At 38.7% G+C, this 24,550-nt stretch overlaps 1 protein-coding gene across 15 annotated transcripts in view; it reads right to left on the bottom strand.

Annotated features, from left to right (window-relative positions):
• The window catches only part of ROBO2 (roundabout guidance receptor 2), a gene marked incomplete at its 3' end in the record, with an annotated part of 1,552,622 nt that overhangs the window by 11,275 nt on the left and 1,516,797 nt on the right, over window positions 1-24,550 (bottom strand). For all 15 annotated transcript variants that reach the window (XM_080654546.1, XM_080654549.1, XM_080654547.1 and 12 more), the window contains 3 exons: window positions 22,243-22,503; window positions 17,578-17,783; window positions 5,396-5,569 (listed from right to left, as the gene is read on the bottom strand). In XM_080654546.1, coding sequence (XP_080510672.1) covers window positions 5,396-5,569; window positions 17,578-17,783; window positions 22,243-22,503 — 641 coding nt within the window. The remainder of the gene's footprint in view (window positions 1-5,395; window positions 5,570-17,577; window positions 17,784-22,242; window positions 22,504-24,550) is intronic.

The raw sequence follows: 24,550 nt of genomic DNA, 5'->3' as shown, positions 1-24,550 counted from the left end.
TTACTGTTTTCATTTTCTGAAATGACTCTCTCCCCATCCCCCTCCCAGATATGAGCATTGCTCTTTCCCTTATAATCTTTCAGTGTTTTCTCAAATGTCATCTTCTTGGTAAGATCTTTTCTGAGTCCTCTACTTAAAAGTTGCCCCCATCTTTGTATATTTTTTCTCGATGACACTTACTACCATTTTACATACTTTTTAAAATTTTTATTTTCACCTAGAGGGTATTTATTTTGAAATTATCTATCTTCTCCCATCAGAATACAAGTTTTAGGAGGGCAGGGCATTTTGTTTGTTTGTTTCCCATTGCCTATCATTTGGTATGATAAATAATTGAATGAATAGTTTAATAAATAAAGAAATTTTCTCAATTGTCAAAGCTAGTTTGTGAAAGAGCCCGTTACCTGAGTGGGGTATTTGGAATGACAGTCTGGAAGGAGATGATCTAGGAAGAAAAGTTGACGAAAAAAGAACTACCTTCTCTACCTTTTTTGTTCAGCAGTGGTCCAGGTATTGGCTTTAAAGGGTATTCTTGGGCTTATGCAAATGAAATGGAAGATTTGAATTGAGTAATGCCAGCTTAGGAGAGACTTTAATCAAGGGAGAAGAACACTCCTTAATGTGCGTGGGTGTTTGCATAGCCTTTGGAATGGAGACTGACATTTCCCACCGTTCCCGATTGCTCTTACTGATCACAAAGAAATATTGCTTCACCACTGTAGTAGTTAGTTTGATGCCATGTGACAAAGTCCTTGCCAAAGAATTAAGAGAAGTTATATATACCACTTGCTGGCCTGACTATGGAAACTCCCAAGTGAATAACCCATGTTCTGTCTTCTCCTCACTCAGAAACCATAAAGGTCCCATCATAAAAATAATGGTGTCCCAACATTGAAGAAGCATTCATCCTTACATTACTACTTAGAGAAGAGCCATGTGACCTTTATAAAAGCATTGTGTCTGGGAGAAACAAACTTTTACTGTGCCAAGCCATTGAAGAATATAAGTTGTTTGGTATAGCAGGTAGCAATAATTACTCTGATGAATATTCTCATAAAACACTATTGTAAATAATGCAAACATTTTAGTGTAAAATATCTATATGCTAAGTGCTACTAAACACTAACCTTTCCAAAAAGGACATTTGGGTTTTATATACAAATATTATAAAATCATTACTGATACATGGATTTGTAGCATATAAATGCTATATACACTAGAGGCCCAGTGCACAAAATTCGTGCATGGAGGGGGGTCCCTCAGCCCAGCCTGCACCCTCTCCAATCTGGGACCCCTCAAGGGATGTCCAACTGCCCGTTTAGGCCCAATCTCACCAGGCAGTCAGACATCCTTCTCACAATACGGGGCTGCTGGCTCCCAACCACTTGCCAGCCTGATTGCCCCAACCGCTTCTGCCTGCAAGCCTGATCATTCCCTAACCACTCCCCTGCCAGCCTGATCAATGCCTAACTGCTCTCTTGCTGGCTTGATTGCCCCTAACTGCCCTCCCCTGCCAGTCTGTCACCCCCAACTGCCCTACCCTGCAGGCCTTGTCCCTCTTAACTGCCCACCCCTGCAGTTCTTGTCCCTTCCAACTGCCCTCCCTGTAGGCCTGGTTGCCCCCAACTGCCCTCTTCTGTTGGCCCGGGCACCCTTAACTTCCCTCCCCTGCAGGCATGATTGCCCCCAACTGTCCTCCCTTTCAGGCCTGGTCACTCCCAACTGCCCTTCCCTGCTGGCCATCTTGTGGTGGCCATCTTGTGTCCACATGGGGTTGGCCATCTTTGACCACATGGGGGCAGCCATCTTGTGTGTTGGAGTGATGGTCAATTTGAATATTACCTCTTATTATATAGGATTTGCTGTAAAATACAATTATCCTTCAAGATAATCTGTGGAGTGCCATCCTATCTAATAAAAGAGAAACATGCAAATTGACCGTACCTCTGCTATGCCCACAAGCCATGCCCACAAGCCAATCAGGAGCGAGTATGCAAATTAACCCAACAAATATGGTGGAGGCCACAGAACTGGAGAGAGCAGGAGGCTTGGGTTGCCCCTGGTGATGGAGGAAGCCAAGCTTTCAGCCCACCCTGGCCTGCCCTGTCCTCCACTCAAGGCTACAAAGTTTCAATTATAGAAGATAAATCCCAGATACCTGGGCCTCTGCTTGGGTCACCGGGGGGTGTGGCTGGCCTGCAAACCACCACAGGCCCCTCACCCCAGGCCACCCCACGCTCCAAGGGAACACCCCCCTGATCTGGGACACCCTTCAGGGCAAACCAGCTGGCCCCCACCTGTGCACCAGTCCTCTATCATAATATCTAATAAAAGAGTAATAAGCCAACACACAAGATGGCTTCCCCCATGTGGATACAAGATGGCTGCCACAAGATGGCCAGCAGGGGAGGGTAGTTGGGAGGGACCAGGCCTGCAAGAGAGGGCAGTTGTGGGTGATCAGGCCAACAGGGGAGGGCAATTGTGAGCAATCAGGCCAGGAGGGGAGAGCAGTTGGGGGGAACCAGGCCTGAAAGGGAGGGCAGTTGGGGGTGATCAAGCCTGCAGGGGAGGGAAGTTAGGGGTGACCAGGCCAGCAAAGGAGGGAAGTTGGGGGCAACCGGGCCTGCAGGGAAGGGCAGTTGTGGGGACCCAGGCCTGCAGGGGAGAGCAGTTGGGGGGGGGGCAGGCTTGCAGGAGAGGGCAGTTGGGGGAGACCAGGCCTTCAGGGGAGGGCAGTTAGGGGTGACCAGGCCAGCAGGGGAGGGCAGTTAGGGGCAATCAGGCTGGCAGGGAAGCAGTTAGGCATCAATCAGGCTGGCATGGGAGTGGTTAGGGGGTGATCAGGCTGCCAGGCAGAAGTGGTTAGGGGCAATCAGGAAGGCAGGCAGGCGAGCAGTTGGGAGCCAGCTGTCCTGGATTGTGAGAGGGATATCCGACTGCCCGTTTAGGCCTATTCCTATCGGATTCAGGCCTAAACAGGCAGTCGACATCCCTTGAGGGGTCCCAGTTGGAGAGGGTGCAGGTTGGGCTGAGGGACACCCCCCCCCCCCCGTGCATGAATTTCGTGCACTGGGCATCTAGTACAAAATAAATGTCCTTGTATCATAACTAAAATGTCATTGGGTGAAACACTTGGGAAGACATCTGAGCCAATATTTCCTTTTCAATATCACTACTTCTAAAAGGTATTCATTCACTAAGAACACATAATAATCCCTTTTTGGAATGCTGACAAATTTGAAAAGTTAGGGAGCTATTTGCTTCTTAAAAAGCTAAGCAATATATTAAGCATGCTTTAACTAGGAGATAGTTTTCTTTAACAAGACATTCTAATAAAGCTTGTAAGAAAAGTGTTCTAGGAAGAAAGAAGAGAGATCTCTATTTTCTTGATTTATATTGTATCTTCCACATATTCTGGATATGGTCTTCAAACAATTTGAAAAAGCCACAGAAAAAAAACATATATTTGAATTTTTTTCTATTTCCATAACATTCATTGCAGAAAAATGACACAAATTCTGAGATTTATAACTAGCATGTCAGTGAGAGTAATCCTTCTTATTCAGAGGGAATAAGATCAACACTAGAGGCTGCTTTGAACACTCAACTAATCTTCAGAACATCTGAGGTAGAAAGGCAGTCAGTGAGCATTTTTCCTCACCACAGGATATCCATTCATAGAGAATAAAATCTCAATTGTACCTCTACCCTCAGATTCCATAGAAATATTTTCCAGTGAAATCAAAGTAAGCAGGATAGATAAGTAAACCTAAAAGCTCTTAAAACAAGTTATGTTTAGCTTTCAAATATTAACATTATACTGTGACAATAGAAAGCACAAAAATTGCTGTTAGACACCCCTCCATCCACCAAAACTAATAAAGAACAAGTACTTATTTTCCAACTAATCCTATTCACTCCTGTAATTAATGCTAAGGACTTAGTCATAGCTTCTCAAAGCCTACTGCATACTAGATTTACCTGTGGAGCTTTAAAAATACTCATAGCTGCTTTTCATCCCAGAACAATTAAATTAAAATCTCTGGGATATATTTTAAGAGCTCCCTAGATGATCTGATGTGCAGCATAGCTAGAGTTAGTAAAACTATCTCATGACAAGGTTTATGTGCTTTTAGGGAGTAGTGTTGAGAAGAAGGAAGAAATTGACCTTTGTATTCAACATTATACTAAGTATAATAAATCATATATATCCCTAGAAAGAAACTTTAAAATGAATATTTTTATTCCTATTTTAAATATATAAGAATTAAGTTGAATATATGGGAAATAATTACTGCTTTGCAGATCTCATGAATTACTCATTAAAGAACAAGGACATTTTCCACTGTGTTTCTTGAAACTAGCAGTGGTTGAGCAAATATTCAAAGATGGATGCTATACAAAAATAAGAGGGTTGAAATAGATCAGCAAACTGTGGGCCATTGGACAAATTCAGCTGCTTCCTGTTTTGTCAGTAAAGTTTATTGAAAATCAGTCACATTCATTCAGTAACTTTTTTCTTTGGCTGAACTAGGGCATCAATGTCAGGGTGAGTAGTTGTAACAGAAGACTATATGGCCTGCTAAAGCCAAAAAGTGTATGTTAGCTGGACTTTTCAGAAAAAGTTTACAGACTCATCAAGTGGATAATTGGCAGCATGTGTTTAGTCTAAAATTAACAAAACTAAAAAACTCCTAAATTGCAAATCACAGTCTTTTTTAGAAGTAAAATAATCTAAAATAGCTAACTTTAATATAGAAATGTTCCAACAACATGGCAAGTGCACATGCTACTGATGTTTTTCCCCTAAGCTTATAAGGGAATCTACACTAATAAAAGAATAACATGCTAATTGACTGTACCTTTGTGATGCCCACCAGCCAATCAGGAGTGAGTATGCAAATTAACCCAACAAAGATGGTGGGTTAATTTGCATACACAGGCACAGAGTGGCCGGGAGAGGGACAGGACGCTTGCATCATCGCCATGGTGACGATGTAGGCGTTCTGCACCACCCCCGCTGCTCCGGGCCTCTGGGCAGCATGGGAAGGCCGAAAGGAAGCTCTAGGCCAGAGCAAAGGTGGTGCCAGGAGCCAGGGGAAGGAAGGACCATTCTTGCACAAATCTTTGTGCATCAGGCCTCTAGTATTCACTATAAAGCATTAATAGTTAATTCCAAAATGGTAGAAAAATCAACATTGAAAAGTAGTATGGCATCTACTTCTTTGGGCTTGGTAATATAGAAATAATTTCAAATTGTTAAAAAAGGTGTTTTATTTAAACAAGACCACATTTCCAGTTTTTCTGCCATGATATATAATGAGGGATGCCTAATCTACCATAGCCACTTTAACCTCAATCAGTGAGGAGACAGGAGAGAAGGAATCAAACCTACCATCTGTCATTCCTTCCCTTCGATGAGGCAATGATGGTTGTTGGTCCATTCGCCCTCCCTTGTGTTTTTTAGTTGGCCTAGGCCTCTGACTTTGACTCAGGGCTGCACTGGTGTTACTGTCAGTAGAAAATGGGCTGGTTGGTCGAGGCCTTTGAGAGGAGGTAAAGGCTTTGCCTAAAAACAAACAAACAAACAAAAAAACAAAGGGAAGGGGACATGGAGAATGTTATTTTAAGACTCTGATTCTGTCTGTCTTGTAGTTTTTGCTCTTTCTAACTTGTAAACCTGCCTGGAGATGCTATTTGGAGATTACAGACACTGGTTCATCTCCATAGAAAAATGTATGCCTTGCTGCATTTGTCTTGCCCAATTTTTAATAACCAACATTCTACCCACTGAAAAATTAAAACAAATAAATATAAAACAAATCCACATGATCTTATGTGATTGTATTTTTATTTAACCTTGATAATCTTAGCAATATTTTCATAGGTATTTGCAAATTCATGCAGCTTTTACTTCTTAAAGTTAAAGAAGCTATTTCTGAAAAAAAATCATGTGCTGTCTTATTTGCTTAATCAAATTTCACCCTTGAGTCCCACAAACTCTCTTTGAGTACAGAAAAATGTCCTATTGTAATTACATCTAAAATTTTACATGAAAGATCTGCTCAGACACATATATTAAATTGACCTTACTGCCCATACACATACATGATTAATTGTACTTCTTTGAGCAGAAGCTCAATAACATTAGAGTATAGTACAGGATAGAGAGCAGGTTCAAACCACCTTGTATATCCACAGTACAATGGGTGTTTCTAATGGATAATATTGTATCTGAGCAGACTCCAAATTCTCATTGAAAAATGAAATGTGCTATGCCCTTTTCTTGTGGCTTAGTGAACCTGTGTAGGGAAATTTACTCTGGGAAAAGGTTAGCTAATCCATTTTCAACATCTTTTAATTTTAATATTATGGTAAGATACGGTTGGCTTATGTGCATATATATATTCTCTTGTGCATGTGTCATTTCATACAAAATTATTGCATAAAATATAGTTATATTTTTATGTCAGTGTGAGAATATTGCTTAATGTTTTATTAGCTATTAGCATACATGCAAGAAATGCACTTAGCCCTCTAATTATTAGTTTCCTTGTACTTTCTCACTGCTCTGCTCATAGCTCTGCCACAAAAATCACTCAGGCAACATAACGTTTCTGACTTAATGCCTTATAAAGCAAGAAAATTCAAATAACCATTACATTACAACATATTTTAGTCCAGATGCTATATAAAAACTAAACCTTTGCAATGCTTGGATAATCTTTTTATTTCATTCAAAGATACCTAATGCACACTGAAAGAAAATAGTCTTGATATATTTCAAAGACAACTTCCAAGACTCATTTTTATAACCTGAGAATTTAGTGCAGGGTCAAAATCATTTTTACTTTATTATTTGGGTACTATTAAGATTTGAAAAATGGATTTAGAATTTCATTAGTTTTTTATAAGGTAGCTAAGTTTAATTTATATATTAGGTCCTTATTATATATGCATTTAAGAAGTATAGATAGTCATGTAATAACATGCATCATGCCAAAATTATATTGTTTCAGTAAAACAAATGATAACAAATTACTGATCTATTATTAGAGTGAATCCCACATTTATTTGGGGGGATGATCAGCTATATGAAATATATAATTGGTCTTTTATATTATTATTTATTATTATCACAAGCCAAAAGTAGATTATATTAAAAACCAACACACATATAGTCATAATTTTTTTCAACTTGCAAATGCAGTCGATGTATCTTTAATTAGCATCCTTAAAAAAAAAACACAATGTTATTGGATTAACATTTTAACAGCCAAATTAGTAATAATACCACCAGCCGTTTAAATTGTTAGACTGACAGCCTTAGACCAATTCACCCCATGCTGAGAAAGCCTTCCCAGAAAATGCATTTGCAGAAAGAAATGGGGCAAAGGAAAGTAATGAAGATAAAAGCTGAATAATTTTAATCACTGGATATTATTGATTCTGTGAGAATTTTGCTAAGTGTGAGTTATTGAAAATTTAATGGCAGTCTTAGTTGCAGCTTTGCTGTAATATAAAAAGGAAGCATATGCCAATTAATCAGCAGAACTGTGAAGGGAAAAGGAAATAAAGGTTGGAAAGTGTTGAGTAGGAGCCTATTCTTGGATCTGCAAAACTAGCATCAGAAGAGAGTTCTGGTAATTAAGCATCCAAACTGTGGTCATGCATACTAAAGAAATCCCTTCAATCAGACTCACTGGGGAGAAAGGACAGAAGAATAGCTCAGTGTCCAAAGAACAAGATTAGATTCTCTCATGCAAAGAGTGTTGACCCAGAGTCTACCAACCTGTTCTTGTAAGGCTGGTTCCATCCAGCCTAAAGCCAGCTTTATCTGCTGCTGCCACCAGAGCTTGTGCAAAACTGCCGCTGGCAAAGATGGAGCCATCTGAGGAGCTACCTACGCTAGATCTATGACTAGAAAAGTTATGATCCTCATCAGATGCAGAGCCCCATCCATTTACCATTGAACCTAAAAACAAATGTTGTCTAGTGAGTTGTAGATACTGGAGAGCTCATCTGCACACACTATGTGAATGAACAAGCTGGCTTCTTCAACTCCTCAGTCTTCCTTGACATAAATCTGGTATCATCTGACTTCTTTAGCCACATGCAAGCATAACCCATGTTTTAAGTATTCCCACTGCAGAAGAATGAGGCTCATTTAAAACCTGTATCTGTTTGCAACACATGAATAAAACATGTTCCATATGGTTCCATTCTTACCGTTAAAATTATTACACATGATCATTTTCCAGGAAAGAATTGCTATGTATACTTTAAGTCAACAGTTCAGAGAAGAACACTTTTGATGAACTAAATTATAGTGTATTTAAAGTAAACATATTAAGAACTCAGTTGAAGAAATAGTGTGAATATATTTTTAATTTAATGCAACCTCTAATGATAATTTGCCTAAAATCTACACTTGTACACTGTAGAAGGGTTAGAATTATTTCAAGATTTTAAAGTAAAAACTTAATTATGCAGAAAAAAATAGTGAACATTCATAAACAAAACATGTATAAATAATACCAAAGCAAATAGACTTAGAAAATAAGAAATATGTATCTTTGGAAAGTCCTATTAATTTCAAAACTCACTATGCTTTTTTGCTTTTTAATTAGGAACTTCAGTTTTCTCTTCAGTACTAATTTTTATTTTAGAAAGTTAACCATTATGAAGAATATCACTGGCATTCTGCAAAATGCAACATGGCAATAGAGGAAAAAACCAGCTTTATGTGCAAAGAGCTGCAAGATATGAAGATACTGAGAAATAACTTTTATTCTTAGTTTTTATCAAGTCATTTATAATTTTATATATTTTTCTTAGACTAAACACATTGAAATCTGAATCTATTCCTGAATCTATTACATAATAAAATTAATATTACAATATTTATTTCAGTTGGTATACCATTAATTTATAACACATTAAAGTACCAAATGTTGCTTATTCAAAATTTTTTAAAACAGAAGAACTAAATATTTATGGAACACTAACTTAAGGTTTCTAAATAAACCAAACACATATTTATATACAAGACATTAAAGTCAAGTGCCATAGTTTTATTTCTGCTTTTCTCCAATATTTAAGAGACAAAAGTGTAGTTAGGAGTGTTGCTATGATGAAGCATTTGTGCTTTTTTAGTAAAGGGGCCAGGATACAATCACACGGGTTCATGCACTTTCGAGACAGAGGAAAAAGAAACTGAAGAGGTTGGAAGGATTTGAGAAGTTAAAAGGGTGTTAAGTGTAGCAGAAAAAGATAGAGTTTTGATTCTATTTGCCAAAAGCACAGAGATACACTTTTTAGTTTCAAAACAAATTCCCTTGACACAGGCCACTGAAAGAAAGCCGAGATAACACCAGCAACTGAGCCTCCTCTGAGAGAACCATTTCTGAGTTAATAATCGCAAGTCAAGGACCAACAGTCCAAAATGAAAGGAGAAATGATGCACGGGGCTTTGCAATATAATGTTACAGTAGATAAGAAACATATCAAAGTGATTCAATCAGTAATCACAAAAGAATTCAAAACCCTGGAACCGAGGATAGTTTTGAAACCCGTGAAAGCTCAGGCCAGTCCCTCCTATGTTCTGTTTTCCATGTTTCTAGATGTCTACTCAACATCTGTGAACACATCTGTGTCAACTATCTGAAACTCACTCTCCAAACAAGCATCTCCTTTTGTACATCCTCAATTTCATTCCCAACTGATTTTTTCTAGTCCCTCTATGTTCCTCATTGTCACTGAATTAATTTTCTGAAACACTTATCACATTCAAGGGCTTACCTAGTTCGCCAATGCCACATCCAAACACCAAACTAGGTATTTGAGATTCTTCAATATCGAGCCCAGCCTACCTTTCCAGCCCCATTTCCTCTTACAGCCTGTGTAGTCCTGTTGCCTCACTCATATAACATTACTCACACACCTCTGGATTGTGATTGACTCTATTAACCACTGTGAAACTTTAAAGTCCAAATCAATATCATCTCTTTGATCACCCTGATTCCACTTCACCTTCAACCCTGTCTAAAGGAGAATCAATCTCTCTGCCTCCTGTGTTTTTCAAACAGTATTCACACAGTAGCACATCAGGTCTCTACAAACTACAGTTTGCTGCATATATGTTTCCTCTTCTAGACAATGTCTCATTCACTTTTATATCTCTTATACAGGAACATTGCACAGTAGACATTTCCATAAACATCAAGAATATTAAATTAAATATCTTAAACATTTTTTTATTCACTATAAATTCTATTTGTGATTCTATTCCATGTGTAATTTCCTAGCAATTACCTTATTTTAGTTACAGAATGTGCTTATAAGAACTCCTAGAAAACACTAAATAAGAAATACAATGTTAGTCAACTCTTGTCAATTACTTGGACAATGGAAAACACAGTGATGTAATTACCTAAAAGAATAAAAAATATCCTATATAATAAAAGGCTAATATGAAAATAGACCAAACCATGGAACAACCGGTTGTCATGATGTGCGCTGACCACCAGGGGTGCACACGGAACATGGCGGGTGTCAGCTGCAGCAGGATGGTGGAGCAGGTGAGTGGGGACGCCAGACCAAGGTGGGGCACCAGTTGCTGTCATCTGGGTGAGCCTCTGGTGGTTACTGAAAATTCTTTCCTCCCTCATGCTGCGGTCCTGCCTGGTGCTCACATCTGCTGCCGGGGCCAGCCCCACTTGCACCTGCTGCCAGCACCCAGCACTGGCCCCTTGGCGCTATCAGTGGGTGCGAGTGGTGGCTGTCAGCCCCGATCGCCCCTCAGGGCTTCTCCACCTCCCCCTGCTCCTGAGGGGTGATCGCAGCAGCAGCTGCCACTCACACTCGCTGACAGTACCTGCCCCGCTTGCACCTGCTGCTGGCACTGGACCCAATCGCTCCACGCCATCAGTGGGTGTGAGCGGGGCCGGTGCCCAGCAGCATGTGGGAGCAGCAGCGGCAGGAGCGGGGCTGCAGGCAGACAGGGGACCAGGAGCTGTGGTGGGAGGGACCAGGCAGGGGTGCAGAGGATGGGCTGAAACCCGCCCCTATGCCCACTGCAGCCTCTCAGCCCACAGTTTCTTTCAAGGTGCACAAATTTGTACACTGGGCCCCTAATATATATCAATCTTGACTATGATTTGATAACTTGAATATTGATATTTATCAGTATCTTATTCAAATTAAGACAACAATGTTACATTAGGTAGCAATTTACATTTTCTTCTGACTTTTCTATCCATACTCACTCATCTTAATGTACAAAGCCCCCTCCCCTCTTTTTAAAAATGTTTCTTTCTCCACTATAGTTGGGTCTGTTTTTGTTTGTTGGTTGGTTGGTGTTTTTGGTTGTTCAAGTTGGCTTGCTGTGTGGTTCTATTCCAGAGGTTTAGCATTTGGACAAACTTAATCTCTGAACATGTAAAACTTAGGGAAAATCCTACACCACAACAGTGTCACTAAAGAAATGCCACCCTCTGAGATCTCTTAACAGAAAGTTTAGTTTGACTTTTTCAAAGGACCCCTGTTCATCTTCCTGCGACAGTAAGTCCCTCTATATGAGGATTTCCATGTACAAATTTGCCAAACCCTAAACTATGCAACTGCTTTCCTGCCTCTGTGTTCTTGCTCTGAATTTATCTCAATGTTAATACTCCTTGCCATGTGCTCAGAAATTCCAGTTACTCATGAAGTTTTCCGTGATTTTGTTCCCTTCCCTGGGAAGAGAGAGTAGCATGGAAGACATGGGTTTAAGTGTTTGTGAAAATAGAAAGAACACCAGCTATTCTTTCCTTCTTATTCTCTGTAAGAACAAAGAAATAAAGTAGATAACTTCAGAGTTGAAGAGATGTGAGCCATAGGGATTTGGCCATGTTGGGCAATTTCATCTCCCTAGGGTTACCATTCTTTCCCATTCTTTAGATTTAAACATCAAGAATGGCCTAAAGATTTATATAAACTAGCAAAAAAAAAAAAAACTATTGGAAGAAAATAAAAACACTAATTCATGAATTAGAAAGCAAGCATAATTGGTTTTCTTTATAAATGTTAATGTAAATATAAAAATTAAAATTATTCTAAGTAAAACAGCTCAGGTAGAGAATGTTTACAAATTACAACCAATCCATAGCAACTTGACATGTTATAGCCCCAAACATAATCAATATATATTGAAACTTTTAATGAAAAATTAATTTATGCCACATAGCCAAATTTATCTATGTTTACATTTTCAATCTTTCCAAATATCTCAGGTTCAAAATTGCTGAAAGGTAAAAAAATAAAAATAACCCCCCATATTTATTCCAGCTGTTAAAGAACTGTATACAGGTCATTAAGTTGTTGCTCAAATGTCAATGAGCAGTAAAATACCATGATAAAATGATATCTTGCTGTGTCTCTATTACAGCTCAGCACTAAAATTAATTTATGATCAGTCATCAATTCATTTACATGTGATTTTATGCTAAATCCTTCCTTGCTGATAAATGCTTATCCTTAGATCCAATACGCTAAAGTCTGTGCTTTATACTAATTGTTGCATTACCATTTTTATGAGATACAAAAATTGGCTATCCCCTGTTTTTGTCAGTCAATATTTAATCCAGAAAATCTTCCAATTAAGTACAATCTGTCTAACTGTCTACATATATAAAAGCCCAGCACCCAGAATGGCAGAATGAACAGAATGACCAGAATGACCAGAACGACTGGTGGCTATGACATGCACTGCGGCAGTCAACCGGACCTGGATCCGGACCCTGATCAGCCCCCTCACCCTGGCCCAGCCACCGACCAGCCCCCAACACCCTGATCAGGGCCAGGGCTTGCCGGCCAACCTCCCGCGGACCCTCCCCCCTGCTGCCCAACCTGATAGGCCCCCATTGGGGTGGGCCAGCCAGACTCCACCCATGCACAAATTCATACACCAGGCCTCTAGTCTGTTAAACAAAATCTTCAGTTATAAGTGCCTTTGGACAAAGCAATCCAAATATTGATCTCTACCTAGACGTAGGAAAACATGTCTAATCTTTAGAGGTCCCTCTTTCACTCAAAAAAAAAAAAAATTGAACATGAAACAATTCCACCTACATTTCTCAGAGAGAAAGATCTGTAATACATACAGAAAGTAAAATAAGCAATTATAAAATATCTCCCTTTGGACATTTCACACCTGCTAACTTGTTCCGCTCAGATAAAAATTAAACAGATGATGTTCTCCTTTTATCTGTCACATTTTGAAGTTTATATTTAAATTTTTTTATAATACAGCAAAGCTGTGAAGGTAGTCTAAGAAAAGAACAATATTTTTAGCAATATTTCTGAAATTTCCCTAATATTGAAATGTTTTCCTTACATTTTTTGCAACAAAAGCAAGGAGTCAGGTCACACGTTTAAGTGGCCAATTTTCTAAAAGCTGTGTGGTCCAATAAGATGTTGAGGCTGCCAGGTTTTATTGATTTCAAAATGATCTGTTTTGGGAGTTCAAGTAAAACCTCAAAAGACAAAGTACAGAAAGTACAGAAAATATAGAGTCACAATTTCCTTTCAGCTGCGGTATTTCTGTGGGGTCCAGCAGAGAAGGAAACTTTTTTTTTCCATTTCCCTTCCCAGCACTCTCTCTCAGTGTTACTTTCTGTGATCAATGCGGCAGTTCCGATCTTGGCTCCACTTGTAGGACATTTTCCTCCTGCCTCCTCTCCCATTGCCTTCCATTTCTTTTTGCCTGTGGTGGAGTCATTAAATTCAGGAAACACTTACACTGGACTCCCACCATAAACGTTACAGAAAGAAGTATTGAAGGCTTCCCATCCTGTTACCCAAATGTGGGTTTGGCGTTTATGAAGAAATATTTCAAGCATATTCCTGAAGACTAACACAATCCTGCATGTTCACTTTCCAGCCCCAAATTGAGTGCACTGTGCTGTGATCGACACATCTTTATGCTTTTTACAACCAAACAGGTTTAAACTCCAAGAATAAATTAAAATTATAAAAATGAGATTTCCTTAAAAATGTGCTGATAGAGTTGAATTTTATTAGAATGAGTAACTATTCTTGAATATAGAAATAAATATGAGAAAAATAAAGGTTTTTTTTCCTCAAACTTACTATTTTTGATCTTGGTTTAGTGTATAAGGGTAAGAACTAATGTTTTCAGGGATAAAATTACATGTTCTATTTATTCAAATGTAGAGAGGGGGCAGAGAGAGAGAGAGGTTAAGTAATAGACTGGAAAATTATTTTCCTCTTAAATATGCTACATCCAGACATTAGAAAAAGTTGGGCATTTCCAGAGCAGGGATTATGATAATTTATCTATACTAATAAAAGGGTAATATGCTATTAGACTGGACGTCTTCTGGACATCCTTCTGGATGTCCTTCCGGACAAAGCTGGAGTGGCTGCGAGGGCCAAGGGCCGGCAGCGTGGGAGAGGTGGAGGTGCAGGCCGGTCCAGTGCCATGGCCCCTTCTGCAGAGGCAGCAGGAGAGGGGGCTGCGCGGTCCCGGTCTCAGTGCTGCCTTTTCCACAGAGGTAGCCACAGAGGCTAGATGGGGTGTGACCTGCTGTGTCTCAACCTCCGACAGTCTCTTCCCCAGCTGGCCTGGCCCCAGATTGCCCCACCCACCCACCAGTGGGCAGGGGTCAGGGCCAGTGCTAAGAAGCGAGGGCCAAGGGCTGGCAGCCATGGCGGCTGGCAGTGGCAGCAGCAGCAGGGTGATGGGGGTGGCGCCTTCCCCTGATTGGCCTGGTCGCCTTCCAGAAAGGGAGGCGAGACTGCGGCTTAGGCCCGCTCCCCAGAGAGCTCCTGGACTGTGAGAGGGGGCAGGCTGGGCTGAGGGACACCCCCCACACACACCAGTGCATGAGTTTTCATGCACCAGGCCTCTAGTCTTTAGCATAAGACTGACTGATTTTGAATCTTCTACCACTTATGTGACATTGAAAAGGACTTTAAACCCATCTGTGACTCAATTCCTTTTCTATAAAAGAGAATAAACAGGGAAGGGAGGTTGAGGACAAGTCAAAGAGGGTAAAAGGAGGATAAATGGTAATGGAAGGAGACTAGACTTTGGGTCGTGAACTCACAATACAATACACAGATGATGTATTATAGAATTGTACACATGAAACCTGTATTATTAACTGTTGTAACCTCAATAAATTCAATAAAAATATATTTATGTAGTTTATCAATTCTGAAAATAAAAAATAAAGTGATGATTAAATGAGTTAATATACATTAAAATTTAGAACAAGGGTCAGCAAACTTTTTAGATAAAAACATTTCTGAGGAATTTCTTAAATTTTGACATAAAGTTTCATAAATGGAAAAAGTATAGGCACTAAATATTTTAGGCTTTGCCTTCTCTGCCATACAGTCTTTGTTTTTTATTGTTTCTTATTTTCTTATATTCATTTAAAAATGTAAGAAATATTGTTAGCTCACTAAGGGCCACACAAAAACACAGGCCACTGCTTAGAAAAGTGCCTTTCACTTATTAAGGATTATATATGTGCAAGTTATTATTATTATTATTATCATATTATTAAATCTCAATTCTTAGATGAGTGGTTGGAAGAATTAGGCATTCAATAAGTGTTTGATGTGAGAATTTATAAATAATATAACAATATGGCAAATACATTTTTCCATTACTGAGTTTTACAGACTGAATGTTGGTATCCCCCTAAAATGCATATGTTCAGGCCCTAACACTTAATGTGATGGCACTTTGAGGAGAGGACTTTGGCGGTAATCAGGTTCAGAGGAAGTCATGAGTGTGAAGCCCTCCTGATGGGATTAGTGACCTTACAAAGAGACCAGAGAGCGTGCTCTCTAACTGCCATGTGAGGGTACAGAGAGAAGAGAGCAGTCTGTGAATCATGAAGAGAGTTCTCACTAGGAACTAAATCTGCTGTCACTTTGATCTTAGACTTTCCAGCCTCCAGAATGTTGAGAAATTAATTATTGTTGTTTAAGCCAACCAGTCTATGGTATTTTGTTATAGCAGCCTGACCAGACTAAGACACTGAGTTCATGAAATATGGACCTACTGATATTTTCCATTTTTCTTTGCTTTTTCCATTCATGAAACTTTATGTCAAAATTTAAGAAATTCCTCAGAAATGTCTTAGTTGCTATGAAAATATTTGAAATTAATATACTTAGTTTCTTTATAAATATGGCCTCTATACCTTGTTAACTGCTGGTATTCTTTAACGTAGCAACTGTTGGAATATAATATATCCACAATCCTGAATAATTTTATGTACAGGTTTAGAAGCCCACCTCTATGGTATAATTGCATTATCATTTTGGTTGACTTTAGAATTTCAGGGAATGGAATATCACTGTTATTTCTATTTAGTAAAAATGGTCATTAATTTCATGAAAATGAAAATCTCTAACAGAGAATTCAGGTGAAAGTAATGACTAATTTGCTCACACCACACACACATTTAGAACTCACAGTAATTTTTGGTAAGATCAACATCCTCTCCTAAAAACATATTGCCCACATAACTTAGCACCATTAAACTAGCCATGTGTTTGAAAGAAACATAAACATGTTAGAATAATATTCATTAGCATGCTGATTTCTATAATATTTGGTTCTTACATACATTTACCTCAGGGTCATCACCATGTGCATGTACATGCCTGTGAGGTTGCCTGAGAAGACCCAATGACATGCAAAGGCAAACTTACATTTTTAGCAGTTACATCTTTATGGTCATGCAAGAGACGTGTGTGTGTGTGTGTGTGTGTGTGTGTGTGTGTGTGTGTGTGTAAAAGATGGTACCTACTTGAATAGAAAGACGTTTTTACTTTTCTCCATATTCATTGTGTATATATTAGGATTTAAATTTTTCTGACAAAATTTGATAAATTTTAATCCTGGGAAATAGGCTTCAGCACTGAGACCATCCTATTAGAGTACCACCTGCAGCCTTCCACTCGGTGAACAAGGCCAGAGGAAGCCAGAGAAGTAAAGAGCAGTAAATTTCTTAGGAGAGAAGCCGTTATTGGATCCAACAATATGAAATGCATAAATGTGTGGTTATCTCTCTATACAGTTTCTTCACTCCAAAAATAATAGCCCTGCAACCTTAGAAATACTTATTCTGAACACTTGCTTTTTTTCATCAATGAATGATTTTACAGAATAAAATATCAAAAATCATATTAAGATTGCATTCACTTTGTATGTCGTTCCTGTTACATAAAATATATCATTTCTAAAAGTCAAGGTTTTTATATAATAGACTTGGTTCTCCAGTAGAGTGAACTTTTCATGAAAACCCTGGATATAATTGAGTTTTCTTTCATGTATTTAAAGCTTTTTAAAATTCATGAAATTTTCTTATCATTTTTGCAGCAAAGCAAAAATATTTCCAAATCCTTTTTGAGTTCTGTGTTTAATATTAGCCTATTTAAAATGTTACTGAGATAAATGGAATAGAATAAATCTTACATAAAAAAGAATTTGATTTTTGATGCATTTTAATGTTACAAATAGGTCCGTTATTCCTAATAAATTCGTTCTGTTACCTGTCACAGAGCTATCCAGATTGTCCATACTGGATCCGGGTGTCTGCTCTAGCACTCTCAGGGACCTGGGGATCTCTAAAGCCTCCTCCTCATCATCAGCATCATCATCTGGAACATCTGTTTCCAAATCAGAAATCAAGGCTCCGGACATGTAACCTAATGGTGGAACCGGGGGCTGTGGAGGTTGATTATTGCTTTGAATGTGCCTAGAATTTAAATGGGGGCAAAATAAACTTGTTAGCATTCCACAAAATTGTAATTAGAATTAAACGGCATGTTATGGTAACTAATTTTCTTTTCTTGTTTTCCTTTGACTAATTTTGAAGCTCACACTCCTTTCTTACATTTCAGCGGAGGCAATGGGCTATGTATATGTAACTTGCCAACACAACAACAATCTAGATTATAATATCCTTCAATTGGTATTTATAGGATGATCCACAGAGAAAAAGAATACAGTTTCAGCATTATTTAGTATAAATAAATCTTCCAAAGGAGAATAGGCATATTTGTCACAAATACTAGTAACTATTTAAAGCTGACTGTAGCCCTAGCCAGTTCGGCTCAGTGTATAGAGCGTCAGCCTGCAGACTCCAGGGTCCCGGGTTCAATTCTGATCAAGGGCACATGCTCAGGTTGCAGGCTCCGTCCCCAGTAGGGGGCATGCAGGAGGCAGCCAATCAATGATTCCCTCTTATCATTGATGTTTCTTTCTCTTCCTCTCCCTTTCTCTCTGAAATCAATAAAAATATATTTAAAAAAAATAAAGCTGACTGTATTTTGGTCCAAAAAGAATATGATAATTTTGTTCCCAGCTTAGTGTCAGAGTTTGACTCAACCTGTGTAACCTATGTGACCTGCTGGCCCTTAGGAAGAAGAGATGTCACATAAAGGGCTAGTATCAAACCCTCTGTCCCCAACCCTGAGCACAGTCCCTGCCCTACAAGGCTTTCTTCCTCCATGACCCCCGAATCAGGCTGACAGGGGTTTTCACTTTAAACCAGTTTAGAGGAGGAATGACCACCTTGTGTTCTAGCTACTTATTGGTGCATCAGTCCCACCCACGGAAGTCCTAAGCACCTGAAGGCAGAAGAGACTCCTCTCAGCACTGAGTTTAGGCCCTCAGGTGTGCTCAATAATCCCTTTAGATGAATGAATACCTTTAATCTCAACCTTGTGAAGCAGATAGAACTCTCTTTTCAAAATTATTAAAGTGAAGTTCAATTAAATGACTTGTTTCAAATCACATGGTTGGTAAAATGTAGAGCTGGATGATGGGGTCCAGTTGGTTCACTTTTTGAGTATTTAAGAGTTTCTTCTAAACCAGGGGTGTGAAACATGCAGCCCATTGGGTTGTATAAGGCCCTTAAAATCATTGGGTCTGGCCATGCCAAAGCATTAGGGGTGAGTCAATTAAATGATTAATCAAATATAGCAGGCTAATTTTTAAGTTGATAATTTTGTATGGCACGCTATTGCCGTTATAAAATTCCAAATGGCTCTTGGCAGGAAAAGGGTTCCCTACCCCTGTAAACCATAAAATGCTAAATGAACTCACACTGCATTTGTCATTAAAGAGTGAATATACTGCATGCTTGGACACATTCTTTTTTTTTTATACAAAGTATTTAAAAGACATCTGCTATATAAGGAGATGTAAAACAAGTACTATGCATTTTTACTGTTAGTTTTTTATTTTAAGATATAAGATCATTTTGTTTTAATATTTTCATTTTGAGGTAAATATTTCATTGCTTAATATTCCTTTTGAAAGTGCATTCTTATATTTGTAGCCAACTCCAATATTAACAAGATTCTAGATCTTTCAGTTAAAAAAGCAAACCTAATATGTTAACTCTGGAAGCCACCTGCATATCATGAAGCCCGCATCTTTAATTTAACAGACCAGGAAGGTGAGGTCCCAAGTTATTGTTTGGAATTCATAACAAAGCCTTCTTTGAAAAGTCAGGTGGTTCCCTAACTATTTCTACAATAAGTTTTGAGTGTGGATGGCTACATCTTCCTGGAAGTGTGGCCTCGAATCCTGTTTGTGAATCAAGGAAGAAGTGAGCCCAGTCAGGAGCAAGTGAATGTAAGGTGCCATTTATATACACAATTCATTCTCCTCTAAGGGTGGACACTTGGCTCCTGGGGAGGACCAGACAGTCCAATGCATTCATCCTACATCACTGCTGACACCTCTTGATGGGACAGAGCTACATTAAGGGGTGAAAATGTACACTGAGTTTGGCAGAATTAGGAGATGTACTGAAATGCAGAAAGAGGGTACACACATTTATAAATATCTCCTCATGGCAGGCACTCTGCTGTGCAGTTCAGGGGTCAATGTGAACAGAATCCCTGGAGTTTAGGCCTGGGAGTGACTATTTTGTAAATGTTTTTCCTGTGATGTTGATGTGCAGCCCAGATGAGAGGCATTTCCATTCCAGAAGGGCACGGTCTCATGCCCTTGCATCTCATATCCCTGCACAGGAGTCAGCAAGGACATTCTGGAATTGTTGGACACAAGAGAAACATACTGAGAAAGCGGGGTCTGCTCTGTGGCTACTTGGAGCAGGTGGAGGTGAACTCGGGGTCTGCTCTGTGGCTACTTGGAGCAGGTGGAGGTGAACTCCTTTGCTCACTCATTTAGGAAATGTCTGTGGAGCATGTGCTAGGTGGGCCCTCCTCTAAGCGTAGAAGACAGCAGTGAACAATTCAGGTGAAAACCCAAGCCCACCTGAATAATAACAGCTGTAATATAGCTAGTTTCTTTACCAGGACTACGCAAGTGCAAACTCATTTAATTCCTACAAAACTATGGTGCCTAGTAATAAGCTTACCCTTACCTAAAGAGAAGTCAGGCCTTTGCCCTGTGCTCCAGGAAGGTAATCTCTAAACTCTAGAATGTTCTGTCTGATAAAAATATCTTTGGTTGTTATTTTTTTTGGAGACCTTCAGCTCCTCCAGAAAGTCTAACATTGAGACTTATAGTGGGATCCTTGAGTCACAAGGTATCAACTTGCCTTCTGGAAGGGCGGGAGATCGAGGCCAGCCATGCAGGTAGTCTACCATGTCTGTGTGACAGCCCCAATAAAGGCTCTGAACCTCAGGGCTCAAGTGAGCTTCCCTGGTGGGCAGCGCTCCTTGCAAACTGCCGCACATTGCCACAGGGACAGGACAACTGGACGTCTGTCTTTGGAACTGTCCTCGACTCTGCCCCATGCATCTCTTTTCTTGGCTGGCTTTAATTTGTGCCTTTCACAATAATACACTGGAACTGAGTGTAACAGCTTCCTGTGAGTTTTGTGGGGATTCTAGTGAACTGAAGCACAGAAACGTTAAACAAGCTGCCCAGTGTCACGCAACTCCTAAGTAGTGGCAGTGGTGGTGGCCCCAACCTGGCTGCCCCCAGTCAAATACCACACCAAGCCATTAGAATCTCCAGAGTAGGGCCTGGTGGGTATCAACATAGTTTAAGGCTGTCCGGGTGATTTCCAAATTCAGTCATATTTGGAACCCTGAGCTGAAATCTATGCTAAGTAACTAAATTGCACAGCTTCATAAGTTAACTTGAAGGAAATTTTCTGGCTTCAACTTAAAAAGTGGTATTTTTTAAAGCAGTCTAATGTAATATAACACTGTTAACCATAGGTTGTTTGAAAATTTGAAAAAAATCTGATAATTATGAAAAAAAGTTCAAGAATCTCCATTTCTAAAAAAATACCTTATGTTTGCAATAAGCTTTAAGTGATATTCCTGGTTTTAGTGTATCTGTGTGTGTTTAGTTGTATTTAAAAAAAGTTCATTAAAACTGTGAATAAGATTTATCTTATTATCAACTTTTTTCAGTAGCCAGACTATGAAAAAGAAGCAAATAACCTGTCATAAAATTTTACTCTAATTTCAAGCACATGGTATAAATTAACAGAAGATAATCAAAGGTATATTATTAAGATATCATTTTAAAAGCCGGGAGAAGAGAGGGCAAATGAGAAAAATAACTGCACAAAATAATGAGGATTGGTCCCACTTGTGTTCCTGTCATATTTCCACAGGGCATCTAAGTAGATTTCCATTTATACCTTATGCAAGTTTATAGATTTATTAGAAAGAAAACAATTTTGGATTTGTAATTATTCTGTGTGTTTTTTAATGCACTTACTATTACTAATATTGTAATTTTTCTTGTCTCACTTACTTCAGCCCAAAGAAGGTCTTTTAATAATTGACACTGACCATATGTGATTTGCAGAAGCTTACATTTATATATTCACAACCACATACAAAATTAATTATAGGCACTTTAAAGAATCTAAAAGGAGTCTTTTATTATAGTATTGGAAGTGAGTTTAAGGATAAGCTAATTGAATTTAATCTATAACTTAGAAAAGACTCTGGTGTAGCCAAAAGCCCCTTCACCTGAAATTAAACAGATCTAACTTCTTGCTCCGATTCACTCTAAGTAGTTATGAAACTTTGGTCAAATTATCTAACATTTCCTCAGTCGATTTCCTTATCTAGATGATTGAAAAGTTGTACAAAAGCATTTCTAACCCCAGCAGTATAGTCCCATGAAAACCTCTTGTGAATTTAATATGAAATAACATTTCCTCTCCATGGTTTGAAAGCCCAGGTCCCCCCTGACCTACTGATGATATTTACCATGTTTGCTTTGCTATGTCAAACTGATAGGCCCTTGTCAGCTCGTCCAGGTGAGCTTGCAGCATGGGTTGCATCTCTTCCCGCGGGGATGGAGTGAGCGTTGCCGTGGACTGCTGTCCAAAGGAAATAGCAGGAGACGAAGCCACCCCTCGGACAGGAGGTGTTGGAACACGATCATCATCTTCTTCCAGTTCATCTTCCATGCCCTGGTGCAAGTATGTTTGTACTGGTAATGGCGGGCACCAGCTATCACTGTCATAGCTGAAATTAAAAGAGAAAAAAAGCACATTTCCATATACACCCATGCACACACACACACACAATTATTCTGGCAATAAGCAACAACCACAATGGCAACAATAGTATCTGAACTGTTCTCTCAGTTTATTTCCTCATGCTTTCAGGTTATCAATGCTACCATAGTAAATCACCTGGCTGTTGTCTTAATTTCTAATCATAATTACTTCTATTACCTCCACATCTCAATTTATTCTTAAAGGATCTTATTAGGGAATTGTTACCCCGCAGTTACAAAAGGCAATAACTTTCCAACGAAGTTACTCATGTAAAAAAAACAAATTGCTAATTAAAGACAATTAATTAGTTTAGTGCTTGTAGATTTAACTATTTCTGTTCATCCTCGTGTACCAAGAGAATACACCAATATTGATCATCTGAGAAGTGCTTGAGAAATTTATTTACCTTTATTCTAGATCTATCCCAACCTTTCATTACATGTGACGTTAATCATTAAGACACTGTGCTACAAAACTGTTCAATAATGCTTTGATTTTTTTAAATCTCTTAATTTTTTTTGCAGAAACTCATGCCTCCTTATATTTTGACATGTAAAAACTATAAGACAGAAACCTAGTCCTATCAAATGTATATTAAAAAAGAAAAATAACATTTTTTTGAAACAGCATGTTTTTGAGGACTCTGGTTAGGGAATATAGAAAATTAATTCTAAAAGTTTTCCTTGTAACACAAAACCAGTAGTATATCTATTTACACTTCCTTTGTAGTACCATTATTTCATAAATCAAATAGATCTTAATGTACTTTTAAAAAGAGGTATAAGCATAAGATAAGCAATACCAGATGTAATTTTCCTATGAGTTCAACTTTTTAAATACTTTCCAAATCTTTCTTTCACACTTAACTACTACTTCCACGTCACAGATCAGTCTCCTTTATATGTGAACTGTCCCATTGGCTTTCCTAGTCTCTTGAGATGTCATATTTATGTGTTCTGTACTGTCTTCCATACAGGCAAACAGATTATATTTCTAAAATCTTCATTCACGTCACACCTATACTTCAATCATTCAGTGATTATCACTAATATGAGAAAAAGTTCAAACTCATTAGCAGGACTTTAAAAAAAAATTCTCCAGCTGATCAACCTATCTTTATAGTTTATTTCCACAACACCAGCCTATGCTGCACCTTTTTAAAGTATAATGTCTATGCTCAAATCATCTGCCTGTAACCTCCAGGTGCTTCTTCAAGATTCAATTCAAGTGCTGTTAGTTTTGTGAAGCTTCCTCTGCTCCATCAAATGGAGTGGATCATAACTCCCTAATACTTATTTTGTGGCACTCTCCATGTTATATTGAGATTATTTGTTTCACATCTCCTTTTTCCCTCAAGATTCTGTGAGATCCTTAAACTACAAAACTCTGTAATTCTCAACTCTCCATTTCCAGCATTAAGTACAATAAGTAGCATATGGACGGTTTTCATTAAAGAACCTGAAAAAAAAGGATGAATACTACAAGTGTACATATCTAGTTTTTATCTCACTTACAAATGCTAACTTGAAAATGTCCAGATGATTCTGGAATATTTTTACTTGAGTGTCTTTCACTTACCCTGTTTAAAACTGAACTCATAAAAAACAAAAACACCTGCATATAGGTTTTTATAGCAGCCTTATTCATTAAGCCATGTATATTACTAAGTGAAGGAAGCAATTCTGAACAGGCTACATACTATGATTCCAACTATATCACACATTCTGGAAAAAGTAGTACTGTGGAAACAGCAAGAAGTTCAGTGGCAGCCAGAAGTTAAGGGAAAGAAGAGATGAACAGCAGAGCACAGGATTTTTAGGACAGTGAAACTGCTCTGTATGACACCATAATTATAAATAGATGTCATTATACATTTGTTCAAAACCACAGAATAAGCAACACCAAGAGCCGTGGACTTTGGGTGATTATGATGTGTCAAGGTAGGTTCATCACTTTAAAAAAGGTTCCACTTTGGTGGGAGATGTTGATGGTAGCAGAGGTTATGCATGGGG

This window comes from Plecotus auritus, assembly GCF_963455305.1.
Source record: "Plecotus auritus genome assembly, chromosome: 2".
NCBI classification, from domain to species: Eukaryota; Metazoa; Chordata; class Mammalia; order Chiroptera; family Vespertilionidae; genus Plecotus; species Plecotus auritus.
This window is presented reverse-complemented; position numbering and strand designations above follow the sequence as displayed.